The following is a 13,882-nucleotide window of genomic DNA, read 5'->3' as shown; positions in this document are numbered from 1 at the left end:
AAATGACATTTTGAATTATGTATACACACCACTCTAGGAAAGGTCAGGAACTGTCAGCACTGTAATCTTTAATCTAACAAAGTTACACAACATATAAATCTGAAAACAGTCAAAATGACCCCAAAACGCTGTTTAAGTAGATTCATCAAGTTTTTGCAGCTGCAGTGTTTGTGATTTCTGCAAATATCTAATGAGGAATAAACTCAGCATGTTGTACGTCATACAATGATGCATAAGACTCATTTTAAAGAGAACTGGTCGACAACAAATTTACTTTTTCAATCAATTAGTGTTAAGTTCCTTCGTTTTCTTTACAGCCTGGTTTAGTCCTAAGCTCCACAGGGCACCTTCAAGGGGAGAAAGTCCAGAGTCTTAAATTAATTCTAAATGTATGAAATACATCTCTCATGTTTGTGCAGGAATGACAAATCATGACAACCTGATGGTGTTCTTAAAAACTGCCTCTCAAGATCTTATGCTGTGAACCCCTTCAGCTGACTCTCTTCAGCTGTCTTCTTCCCTCATTACCTCTCCTCTCTTTCCCTTTCTCATCCTGCTCCTAACTCTTAACAATCATGACCCCCCATCTTTTCTTCATCACCCCCACCACCACCTCCGACCCTCTCTTCTCCTCCTTTCTGCCTCCCTCACCTAATATTACCCTCTGTCTGTCTCTCCCCTTCTTGGCCGCACAATCAGCTGCTTTAAAAACCTCGTTAGCATCTGGGCCAATTAGGTGGGCAGCTGCTAACGAGACAGAGCGAGCATACTTCACACTGTTATGCTTTCGCTTTCCTCGCTCGGCGGCTGCATGCTTGTGTGTGAAATTTGCCTTTACGCCATATAGGGGCTCATTAAAGCTCTTTGATTGTATGTGGAGACTTCCACTACTTCAAGGCATATGATGACGGCTTCTGCTGGTCAGAGAGAGGAACAAACTTAGCAGGCAAAGGAATCAATCTCATTGAATGTGCCTTACTTCAAAAAGGACAACCATTATAACTAAATGCATTCAAGCCTGTGAACCTCTCAGGGGACATCCCCAAATCTGACTGTCCTCTGAAATTAATTTAAGTCATGCTGTTTCTTTTAACGATTGGCAATTTTTACACTGATAGAAAAAACATATTTAAGTTATTGTGAGGGGCAGCAGCGACGGGCAATAGAAGTTAGAGAGGAACATCAGGAAACCCTGTCAGGAGGACTTTCTGCAGGCTCATGTGAAGGAGAAGAGTAGGGCGCTCACTGAAGAAAAAGAGGTGGCATGTGAGGACACAGCAAGTGACTCGCCGCCCCCCTGCTGAGGTAAATGACCTCAGGGAAGAGAGGAGACTGACAGTGGAACAGTGACAACAGAAACGACTCAGATGAAAGACGGATCAGAGGGAGCGGAGATGTGAGCTAAAAGAATGACACAAAGATCAGTGAGGGGGACGTGTCGCCTATAAGAGAGAAATTATGAGAGGATCTGTGGACTGAATTAAGACATTTGAACAGCAGCACAGAGAAAAGCTCATACTGCTGAGAGGCTTTGATTATTTACTGTAAGTACATGGCGCAGTAAGGAGAGAAATGTGGCTAAAGTGGGAAAACCCTTAAATAACCACAGTTAGATAAATGCAACAGGGAAATAATACAAGCCCACAGCGTTTAATAAAAGTCGAACACACAGGCGGCAGGGATGTATTTAAAGACGCTGCACAAAGAAATCCACTCTACATGATGACTATTAATCAGAGATACAGCAAACAGATTGAATAAGGATATAATAAGATTTTGTTGTGTTGTTGTTGGGCTTACCTTGAGGAACTTGTATAAGAGGAATGTAAACCAGTTAGTCAGCATCTTCTCAGCCACAGACTCCGTTCTGATGAGGAGAGGGAGAGGAGGAAAAAACAACTGAATTATGAGAAACATGCTAATTTTCTATCAAGTTCCCAAGAGCTGCTTTAGCTCGTTCTTTTTGTGCAGTGTTATTCACATGAAGCTGCAGAAATGAGTCTGAATCCACTGCAACATGTGGTTCATTTCAGATAGCCCTCATCCTCCTCACCTCCTGAGCAGCAGCTTGGGGTGGTTCTTGCTCTCCAGGTTTCTGTCGATCAGGTCAGACAGCAGCTGTTTCAGGACTCCGGTGGCGTACTCCATCTCTCCCTGCAGCGCCGTCATGATCAGGGACGCCACATTCCCTCTGTCCCGCATTGAGAAAGACCTGGAAGGACATTTCAGGTTTGGGTTGAGTGTCATGGAGGAAGATGTGTGCACAACAAATGTCACAATATTTCATTTAAATATGAATACACAATTTATCTAAATTGAGTTATATTACAACAATATTTTTCAGATATTTATGCTTTAAGAGGTATTTAAAAGTTTCTTCTCTGTCCAACCTATGCTATCACCCTGTAGAGAGAAGTGTTGCACTGTTTTCCCCCAGTGATAGGTCTTTTTTTAAGGTTATTTTTTGTTTTTTCCTTTCCATTATTTAAAGAGCAAGATGGGGTTAGGTAAAGGAAAGAGAGAGTGGGAAATGACATGAAACAAAGGGCTATGGGTGGCGGATTGACCACAGCACTGCATCTTCATAGGCTGTAACCTCAGCATGTGTCGTATACAATTTAACTGCTAGGCCTAAACTGCACCGTAGGAATACACATTTTTTGTACATTGATAGATGTGCTTTACTAGAATAAAGCAAAAGAAAAAAAAATCCTGGACCCTCAAAAAATCAGGTGACATCTTAGCTAGCAATGTAGTAACACTGAACCAGAGGAAGGCGGATACCTTTGTGCCTCCAGGGTTCGTATGAATGTCAGCAGGAAGTGTTTCTTGGTCAGGAGCTGGCCGAACAGCGTCAGTGCTTTCTCAACGTTTGCTTGGACCTGTAGAGAGACACAGAGACAGACCAGTTAGAACAGAGATTAGCTGCAGTATGGAGAAATTATGTATGTGCACACTTCTCTGTTCTATATTGGAGGGCAGGTCGCTTTTCACTGAAGATATTTCTATCAACAAGAAACTGTTGACTTAATTTGAAGGATTTTAACACATCAGGGCATCTGCGGGGGTAATATTTATCATCGTCCTTCAACACCTCCAGAGGGGAGCTTCAGTTCTCACTTTTTTCAATATTCACCCTATAACTGCAGCTTTCCACAACAAGAGCAGAACCAAGAGTTGAATATTTGATAAGGCAAAAACTCCTGATTTAAAACAAACTGATTCACAACAACAAAAATCTAGAAACCAAGGAGAAACCTTTTTTTTATTTTAAAATACTTTCAGAAGTTTATCTTTTTTAAAGTCTTCTGTTCCCCTGCACAACAAGGAAAGCGCACACTTCCTGCTCAAAGCCTAGAACCAGCTTGAACACCCACAAGAGGCCTGATTGTGTATGATCAATAGTCAAACACTTCAAATAACATAAAAGTGTTTAATGAAACTATGACTCACTGAAGAGAGTGAAGATGAGACCTCGACAAGCAGACATTTGTTCTTTTTTTTTTTACACAGTGACGAGCTTGGATTGTTCAGAGACTGATTAACTCTCTCTCCTCTGCTGCACGGCTTTGTGCTGCTTCACGAGTGTCTCTCAGACGTTGCTCTACGAATGATTTTAGCAGACAACTTGACGTAATTGTCTTGTTGACATCAGGGGGGGATGGGTCAAAGCATTCTCCAGTTAAATGTCGATATGAGAATGTTAAGCATTGATTCGAAAAAGTTGCAAACAAACTCCAGCAGTCTGAACTGTCTGAGTATTTATACACTGTCTTTGTCAAGGACTTCATATGGTGATGGTTTGATTCCTCACTGATGTCCAGTGATTTATTCAAAAGCATTTATACTTTTTTTTTGCTGGCCATGCCTTTGTGGAAAATTCCCTCACCCCTTCCTGCTCTTCCATCAACTCAGCACCTGTCACCAACACATCTGCTTTATGTTCCCCCCTCTTCACTTTTCAGCCGATACAGGAGTCTGAGGTACTTGAGGAACTGCTACACCTAGACATCCACAAGTCTGCTGGGTTGGATGCATTGGACCCCCTATTTTTAAAAACAGCAGCCCATGACATCTCAGGACCCATCTCCTGCATTTTTAATCTCTCTCTGGTGTGTTCCGGAAGGACTGGAAGTCTGCTGCTGTCACCCCACTTTTCAAAGGGGGTGATAATTCAGACTTGAATTGTTACAGACCTATTTCCATCTTGCCCTGTATCTCCAAAATAATGGAGAAGCAGGTCAACAAACAGCTATTACACAATCTGGAGACTCACAACATCCTTAACCAGGCTCGGTCTGGCTTCAGATCCGGGCACAGCTGCATCACGGCTTTGCTTAAAGTCACCAATGACATCATATGTGCCATTGATAGCAAAGAGTTTTGTGTAGCTGCTTCTGTTGATTTGGCCAAGGCATTTGACTCTGTGGACCACGGCATACTGCTAGACAGGCTTAGAGATATAGGACTCTCTGAGAGCTGTCTTGCCTGGTTTGAGAGTTACTGCTCTGATCGTCTTCAGTCTGTAAGGGTGGAGGGGCTCCTTTCAGATCCCCTGCCTCTCTCTATTGGTGTCCCACAAGGGAGTATATTGGGTCCTACACTGTTCAACATTTATGTTAATGACATTGCCCTTGCAGCAGGTGATTCTCATATCCATCTATATGCAGATGACACAATTATTTATACATCTAGTTCCTCCCTGACCACAGCACTGTCCACATTACAGGCCAGTTTCCTTAGTGTCCAACATGCTCTCATGAGGCTCCATTTGGTTTTAAATTCCAATAAAACTAAATGTATGGTTTTTAACAAAAACATGCCATTGCCCAACAGCCCCCTCAAAATCTCCTCCCTGGATGGGTCGGAGATTGAGTTTGTTGACAGTTACAAATACCTAGGGATCTGGCTTAACTGCAAACTTTCTTTCAAAACACATCAACACACTACTCACTAAGGTCAAATCCCGCATTAGTTTTCTTTATCGCAACAAATCCTCCTTCACACACTCTGCTAAACAGCTTCTGGTTCAGATGACAGTCCTCCCTATTCTTGATTACGGTGACATAGCCCACAGGTCTGCTTCCAACACTCTCCTTCACAAACTGGATGTCATTTACCACGCTGCTATCCGTTTTGTCACTGGAGCCCCATTCACCACTCACCACTGTCACCTGTACTCTCAGCTGAACTGGCCTTCACTCCACTCTCGCAGACAAACACACTGGTTTGTATTCATTTACAAATCCCTCACTGGTAAATTCCTGTTATATCTACAGTCACTAATCAAACCTCACAGCACAAACCGTAGCCTGCGCTCAAGTAGCCTTATCAAACTCATCCCACCCAAAGCCCGGACCTCCTTTGGTCGCACCTCCTTCCAGTTTTCCGCTGCAAATGACTGGAATCACCTGCAACAATCCCTAAAGCTGACCTCTCTCATTCCACTCGCCACTTTCAAAAAATACACCCCATAACTCAACATCACTGCACTTGCTTTTAAATTGCTTTTAAGTTGTTCACTGCTGTCATATTTTTGTATTGTATTGTTCTGTCTCTAGGTTTCTATGTATGTCCTCTCTGTTTCTTGTTTTGTCTTTTATTTATTGTCATGCCACCTGTGTTGCCTCCTCGCCCAGGTCGTTATTGCAAATGAGAATTGGTTCTCAATTAACTCACCTGGTTAAATAAAGGTTAAATAAATAAAATAAAAATATACTTTTCAACAGTTCTAGTACGATACATTTCATACATCACATGTCCTGTATGAGTGAAACTATTGCTCCAAATGGGTATGGCATTTCACAACATGCCAATCTGAGGATGTCTCTTAGACCTGAGTCCTTCTCAGTGTTGCAACCCGTTAAGCATGTGCTGGTAACCTCTTTTAACCGCTTTTACTTATATTTTATTTTATTTTATTGTATTTATCTAACTAATTCATAGTTTTTTAATTTTATTAGATTATTTTAGTTATTTATTGTTTTATCATTTGTTTTTTAGTTCATTATTTTAATGTTCCTAATTTATCCTTTTCACTTTTACTATTTCTCTCCGATGTGATGTCATCCTCTTATTCTGGAAACCTATTTTAATGTCCTTTAGTGCTTTTATTTACATATCCATTTTTATATATTTATTTTGATTTATTTATTCATTTATTTATATATTTTCGGAAAACTTGTTAAACAATGATTTATTGGTCTATTGTCACACCTCCTGATTCTGTTTCATTACATTTATTCTTTTTAACCTCTGGCGTTGTATTCTGTTTTTGCATTGTTCCAATTCCCCCTTTCTGTCTTTCAAAAGGTTTACTTTGTTATTTAAACCATGCTTTGCTTGGTCAAACATCCCACTAAAACTATTGTTATTATTAATAGAGTTATTATTATTATTTTTATTATTTTTATTATTATTATTATTATTATTATTATTTTAAATTTTGCCCAATCCACAGGTCTGACGTAACCACGGATAAAATAAAATGAAGGCGTTAATTTTGGACCCCTTAACTGAGTTTTGAGCTTGCTCCAGCCTCAACACCTGATCTCACGTCGAGCTCTGGGATAATCCGCATGTCCTATAATTTATTTCAAAAAGTGTGCAGTCATATTGTCCTGAACCAGCCCAGCGTGAGGGAAACTCTTCTGTCAAACAGAGAGATAAGGATGAGTTTTTGAAAGAGGTAATGGAGGGTGTGTGTGTGTGTGTGTGTGTGTGTGTGTGTGTGTGTGTGTGTGTGTGTGTGTGTGTGTGTGTGTGTGTGTGTGTGTGTGTGGTGACAGAGGTGCACAATGCTTGTCCCATTGGTTGGCACCTGTCACTACTCATCAACAACACGCTGAAGCCCCTGAAGACACCTCTCTGTCGCAGCGTTCTCCTCCCCGCTCTAATTCTCCCGCTCTCACTTATTGTCGCTTGTTTCACATCACTGGTCGTTCTCCAATTTTAATTTCTCCCACTCTTTGTCTTTTTGTGTCTCTCTCACGCACACACACGCAAAAACACATCATTTCCAACTCCCCTCTGTCTGTCTCTCTCTCCCTCTGTCTATTGTCATCCTTTTGTACCACTGTTACATCTCTTATTTCTCTCCTCTGATGTGCCATAATAAAGTGTCTGGCCCTCTCTCTAAAGTGCTAAATGAGATTCTCGGGCCTCCAGGGCGGATGCAGAGTGTGATGTGTGTGTGTGTGTGTGTGTGTGTGTGTGTGTGTGTGTGTGTGTGTGTGTGTGTGTGTGTGTGTGTGTGTGTGTGTGTTTGAAAAAAGAAAGTGAGAGCAGAGAGCACGACAAAGAAAGACAGATGGAGATACATGTACACACTGAACGGGCGGAGGCTTTACCCCGTTTCAAAGAGGGGGTGAAGAAGGGAATATTCCGTTATTTGTAAGAGTGTGTGTGTGCATACGGTGTGTATATGTGTGTGTCGTATGGCTGCCTAGCTTAGGGGAGAGAGCGGTCACACAGAGTAATAAAGCTAGGAGCATTGGTTTACACAGGCCATTGGATTACAGTGGGAGCCCCTGAGGGAAATACAAAGGGAAGAGGGAGGAAGTCTAGACGTAACTATAAAACACAGAAGATCCCTTTACCTCTCTGCCTGCCCACCTGACACTGCAAATAAAATGAGCTGCCACAGATAGAGAAAATGTGATATTCCAAGACTCATTACACTCGCTGGTTAATTTGAACTGCTACAAATTCTTGTTTTGTGTAAAAAATGTGAGAAAAATCAAACCTGGAATCTTTACAAAAGCTTCAAACTGAAAGGCAAAATCAGAATTTCAAGCTGTGTTTACACATGCACAAAACGTCTTCAAACATCCCCAAATTATCTGGGTTAGCTGCATGTTTGAATGCAAACAGACATGTTTTTTAACCCCATTTGTTTTTTTGTTTTTTTCACAGGTATGTTTTGGGGATTTTACAACTTTATTTTATAGAGGAGAGGACAGTGGATACTGTAGGAAACCGGGAGAGAGTGGGGGAATGACATGACAAGGTGGCAGACTGGATTCGCTACATGGGGGTGCAACTTAACCATAAGGCCAAGTTCTCGCCCACCCCATCTTTACCACCCTTTTTTTTTTTCCATACAGAACCCCAATACAACCTCATTGTGAAGTCGGGTTGAGACAATGTGAAAATGGGAGAAATATTCAGGAAGGTTCACCCTGAGCAATGAGAAAGTGGGCAGGGCTGATTAAGTTTATGTGACTAGATCAGTGCAATCCAGGAAAAGCGATACTTAACAGTAGGAGAATCATTTTTAGGAGGCGAGCAGTGCAGATATTTGTACGTCTGTCTGTTTAAATGTAGCATTGATATAAATGTTAAAATTGTCCTCATGTTGGTTTTTGTTGCTATGTCTTCCACCATTATACTTTGGTTGTTCACTGTCTTGATGTCATGGTATGATGCCATCCCCCACCCATCACCTATTTGTCTAACAGGGAAACAAGTAACTCTTGGAAAATATCAGAGACAGAGCTCCTGAACATATCTGGAAAATTTCAGGGGTGCAGGTGTCAAAGAGGCTTTAATCTTTTAATCATGTGCATGACAAAATTTTACTTTTTACTGCTACAGTATGTGCTGCAGCTGTTTGAATCTAGCATGTAGTTTATATGCAGTTTGCGTACAGCTGGGCAAAATACCTCACCATCACAATGCTGTGAACTTTGATGCTGTTGCTCTTGCAGCTGCACAAAAAGTAGAACAACATTTAAATATTGCTGCCTTGAGGACACTTCATCTTCTGGACTCGCATGGATTTAAATAGGATTACAATTTGCTTCAACTGAATTACCTTGATGGTGATATTTATGTTGAAAATTAGACTTTACTTCCAACTGCATTCCTTTAATACATGTCACATGTTTGTGCCACTGTTATACAAATTATCTCTATACCCAAACCTCTATCTTAATTTGTCTAATATGAAATGATTAAGATTCATGCAGCTCTCATAATTTAGGGTGATAGAGAGACAGGATTTGTGGTTTAAAACTCTGGATAAAATATGATCAGGCTGTGAACCTGAAGGAAGATACAAGTGAACCCTTGTTTTTTAGCTGATAGATGAACTCAATTGAAGTTTGAGTTGAACTTCTTTATTAAAAAAAGACTCTTCATGAACTGTATTTGTTCTGCAGATACTAAACATATTTTCTATAACAATATATGCAACAAAACTCCAGCTCTAAAAATCTGTCATACCGCTTCCTGTGAGTCGAGTGATAAACTAGATCAGAAGGAGAGAAGGTTGGGTGTAAGTGAATTTACATTCTGCTACATTTCTCTTTTGTCAAGTCTCTCTTACCGCTCTGTATTCTGTCTGTTATTTCATTACCAGTAGTTTTAAGTTATAGCTTCATACTCTCTGCAGGAATCCACAAAGGGCTTTTTCCTATATCCAAGGATAATTCTATCTTATTTAAGTAATCGCCACGGCTCCTCCTTGCCAAAAATAAGAAAGTATGAATCACTAAGAACGAATAAAAGACGTCAGGAAAAGAAACGGCAGCTAGGAGACCGCCCAGAGGGGATTTTTTTCCTCCTTTCTAGGAATATAAATCTACTTTCTGGATTAGAACGATTAAATGAAGCTGTAAAAGGTCAAACAAATTATTCCTTGACTCCAAAAAAGTCAGCGCTCCAATCAAAGTCAATGGAGCAGCACTAGATTCTACATCTTAATGATACTGCTGATTACAAACTTGGCTCTCTGGTTCCTTGCTTTGGAGGAGAGTAGTTTATGTTGACGTACGATTAATTCTACTACCCTTTGCCTCAGCGGTAAAGTGTCCTTATAAATTGGGTGCACTCTCTTCATTCGGCTGTGCTGGCAAGGTGGTTGCATGTACTGGCTTAATTAATAACTTAACAGTGATGTATAATGCAAGCAAGAATCCCAGTAACCATGAGTCTTATTTCTCTCCAGCCTTGTGCCCCCCCTCATTTTTTCACTCTTTTCTCCATCTCCTTTTCTTCTTCTTCCTCTTACATAACATCTCTTTTCAGTCGATTACAAGCAGTTCTCGCTTTAAACCTCTACTTTCCCTCATCAGGAGAATACGGTGAGCCTCTCTCCCATGAGATTACACTAATGATGATACTAAGGCTCTTGAAAAGTCATTTGCATTCATTGGGACAAGCAGAATATATTAACACAAAGTAGGTAAAATATAGGTTATGTGATTGCTGTGAGGTGAAACATCTCGGGTTCCTCTCGCCTCAGATCTCAGAGTTTCAGAGGCCTGTCTTTGAAGAAGCCTGTCATGGGATAATGGCTACAAAGGTATTAAGCAGAGAAGCCAGGAGGACATTTTCATGCCATTAAATCCAACTTTTAAATACTTCTCTGAAATATCTTTGTCATCCTGTTGGAGTGAACTACTTTCAGTGAGCATAAGCAGCTACTTCTCTGTTTTCAGTGTGAGTGTGTTAGTGCAGAAGCTTAGTTTCTGGCCTGACTGGGACTGATTATTCACAGTGAGTTGCTTTTAGTTTAAGCTTGGATGATGGTGTACTGACCCGTACCTCCATCTCCTTGAGCACAGGGTGGTCTTCGATACCCGGGAACAGGACCCTCATCGCGTATGTCCGGTAGTCCAGGAAGGGAATCCCAGCTCCATCCAGCTCCTGGGTCAGTTCATGGATGTCCGTCTGCAGCTCGGCAAAAGCTGGAGGATGAAAAAGTTTGAGAGTGATGAATAAATCTGTTGCCAATTTCATTTCAATTTAAAGGTGACATATTATGCTCTTTTTCATCAAAATACATTGGTCTAAGAGGTCCCTAAAAGATGTATTTGAAGTTTATGCTAAAAAAAATCCCTTTGAAATCAGGTTTTGGCATGCCTGTAAACCCCTCTTTTTCAGCCCTGCTCAGAACAGGCTGTTTTCTGTGTCTGTGCCTTTAAATGAGAATGAGCTCTCTGACCACGCCCCCTCAGGAAGTGGATGTGCCCTCGGCTCTCCAGCGTTGATCTAATGTGTACATGTTGGCTGAATATACACGGCTGCTCACAGACCCACGTTACTTCGACCCTCTGAATTTGATCCAGAATCTGATCCTGACGGAGAGGCGCCTGCAGCAAGACCTTTCTGAAGGTTTGGTCACAGATTTAGTGTTTCTTGCCTCCCTCCTAAGCTCCTTGTTAGCACACGTGGAATGAAAAACGGAGGAGGGGTTGAGTTGTATTTTATACAGTCTATGGGCTGAACAAGCTCCGAGCTCTGACTTCCGTTACAAACCGGATGTCGTTGTGACGTAACAAAAACATGGAAATCTGAAACTGCTTGTTTCAGCACACAATTACAGAAAGGTGGATAAAATCAAAACAGGGGCAGAATGGATTTTTTCATTTTCGGGGGGGTTTGTAGACATGCCAGGGTCACATATTTCAGGTAGAGAACCATTAAAAAGTGGATTTTGCATGATATGTCACCTTTAAACCTTTTTTAAAACAATCATCATTTGAACTTCATAAGGGCGATAACATGGTCATTTAAGAAGTTCTTCCCATGTAGAGACGAATCACATCTTAATATCTGCTGTAAGTGAATGACAGATAGACCAGACAGCACTGCAAACACAATATACGGGTCATTTTAGGAGAGACAGACAGTGCAAACAGAGCATCACTTCAGGTAGAGTGTCTGGGTCTCATAATAAGAGCGAGACAGTGAGGCTACGAAGGTGATGGTGGACTATGATGAGGAAAGCTCACTTTTAAAACACACAAAAGGTAATAAAGAAAGAGTTAAATAAAGACAGGACAGAAACGTATAATAATACTAGACTTCAGAACGACACAACAGAGGACACGTTTTTCAAGACCTCTGGTATTCGCTCACTCCTCTCCAACCTTGAAAAAAGTCTCTAGAGGAAACAAATAATGGTAGATATATATAATATATAGATTTGCATTTGTCTGTGGACATATAAGGTCACTATTCTTGTTTTTTTTTTTGCATTACTCTGTTGCTGTCTAAACTTTGTCTTATAAAATATTATTGTAAATGTCTGTGCATGTGCTGCCTCAAACTGTAAATGTAAATGCTTTTTGTTAGAATTATTATCTTTACCATTTTCTAGTTTATTATTATTATTATTATTATTATTATTATTATTATTATTATTACTATTATTATTATTCATTTATTCATTTATTTATTTATTTACAATTATTTTTATTGATTCTTTAAATTTCTGTTGTGTATGTTTGTCTATTTAATCTTGTTTTACTTCTTTGGGTAAGAGGGTTGGGAGGAGGAGTGTATGTAAATGAGCGGTGTTTAATTATATCTGTGTGCTGTTACAATGATGCTGACTCTTGTAAGCACTGTGAATATAAAACAATAAACAAGTTGTGAAAAAAAAAAAAGTAAGATAATACAGACACTTAAGAGTGATAACAGATCCAGGATCAACACCTCAGGTAGCTCATTTGTTGGTCTTTATGATGTTACCCTGTGTTTTAAAATATGTGGCAGTATATAAGCGATTAACAGCACTGAAATGAACAGAGCATGACATGTAGTATCTGAATAACATTTTACAGAGAAAAACAAATCATAGGATAATACTTCAGAGATATAATCCACATTTAACTTAAAGACAGGGTTTTAAAAAAGGTATTGAGCTGATTTTCCCCTCTGGTGTCTTCAGCCTGACAAGTTCAATCTCTGCTTATCCAAAAAAAGACCAGATGACACGATGAACTCAAAACAGATCGCAAGCTCAGGGAGAGAAACGCAGAACCAGGAGACAGAAAACAAAGTTCCTGGAAAGGAAAGTCAATTAACTGCATGAATGGATAATTATTAAAAGAGCAACGGATGAGTTTTCATGCATAATTTCTCCCAGCTGTTATTGGACTGTTTCGTCCACAGGAGAGACGGAGAGACAGAGAGTGGAGGACGTGGAAAAGAGAGAGTGGAGAATATAACAAGGCGGCAATAAAAAAGGATCAGAGGTTAAAGAAGTGAGCGAGGGGATGATAATTGATTAAAAAAAAGAAAACAAGAGCCACGGATCAGCAGGTAAATGTCTAACATGAGGAAGAGTCAAAGTAGAGAAATAACATTAACTGTTATTATCATTCTAAAGCTATACCGGTCAAACTTGAGGATACAGGAAGATTTACAGGTACACTGTCAAGTCTAAATGCATTTTGCTGCATGTGAAACAGATTTTTTATTTATAAAATGAACATCGTGTGGATTACAAGTTGTTCTGTTGATGTTTTCTAACAATACTTAAGAGTTTCTACACTCATTTCTAGCTTTTTCTGCCTCTTATTGTATTTTTCTCAATTTCACAAGAACATTTGGATCAAATATCTCTAAGCTGGCTGTTTCATGAGAACTTATGATGCAACTTTTATTTGTGCTCTTGGAAAATGCACTGGTTTCGAGAGGGGAAATAAAAGGTATCACACTTTCTAACTTCAAACTTTATATCCTCGCTATCTTGCCAAGTGTGATGTCAGGATATTTCACTTGAAAACTCACAAGGACAGATGTCACTAGAATGTTATGATAAATTCTGATCCCTGTCTGAAGCAATAAGAAGTGCTAATGCGTGCAGAGCTAACACGCTGCTGAAGGCAAAGAAACAGGCGCTGAAAATGGTGGAGAGTTTCTCCAAAGTTTGAAATATAACCACGCATGTTAAAAGCAGGAACACGTGAACTACAAATCCTCTCCTACTTATAATTTTCATGATGATATCTCACCGTTACCTCGAGCTGCAGCATAATTTTCATAAAATATCCAGCTGATTAGAGCCTTCACTTTGGCTGCTGTAAACTCAGTCTGGTCAGTCTGTCATAGAAAAATCCTTGTCTGTTTCTGATTTGAGTACAAAAAA

The 13,882-nt window shown here is 40.1% G+C and overlaps 1 protein-coding gene across 1 annotated transcript in view; it reads right to left on the bottom strand.

Moving 5' to 3' along the window:
• The window catches only part of LOC117821529 (plexin-A1-like), a 281,657-nt gene that overhangs the window by 25,649 nt on the left and 242,126 nt on the right, over window positions 1–13,882 (bottom strand). The window contains exons 21-24 of the mRNA XM_034695886.1: window positions 10,549–10,691; window positions 2,785–2,882; window positions 2,054–2,212; window positions 1,801–1,867 (exon numbers count right to left, since the gene is read on the bottom strand). Coding sequence (XP_034551777.1) covers window positions 1,801–1,867; window positions 2,054–2,212; window positions 2,785–2,882; window positions 10,549–10,691 — 467 coding nt within the window. The remainder of the gene's footprint in view (window positions 1–1,800; window positions 1,868–2,053; window positions 2,213–2,784; window positions 2,883–10,548; window positions 10,692–13,882) is intronic.

The sequence above is a fragment of the Notolabrus celidotus genome, chromosome 11, assembly GCF_009762535.1.
Source record: "Notolabrus celidotus isolate fNotCel1 chromosome 11, fNotCel1.pri, whole genome shotgun sequence".
In the NCBI taxonomy this organism is placed as follows: Eukaryota; Metazoa; Chordata; class Actinopteri; order Labriformes; family Labridae; genus Notolabrus; species Notolabrus celidotus.
This window is presented reverse-complemented; position numbering and strand designations above follow the sequence as displayed.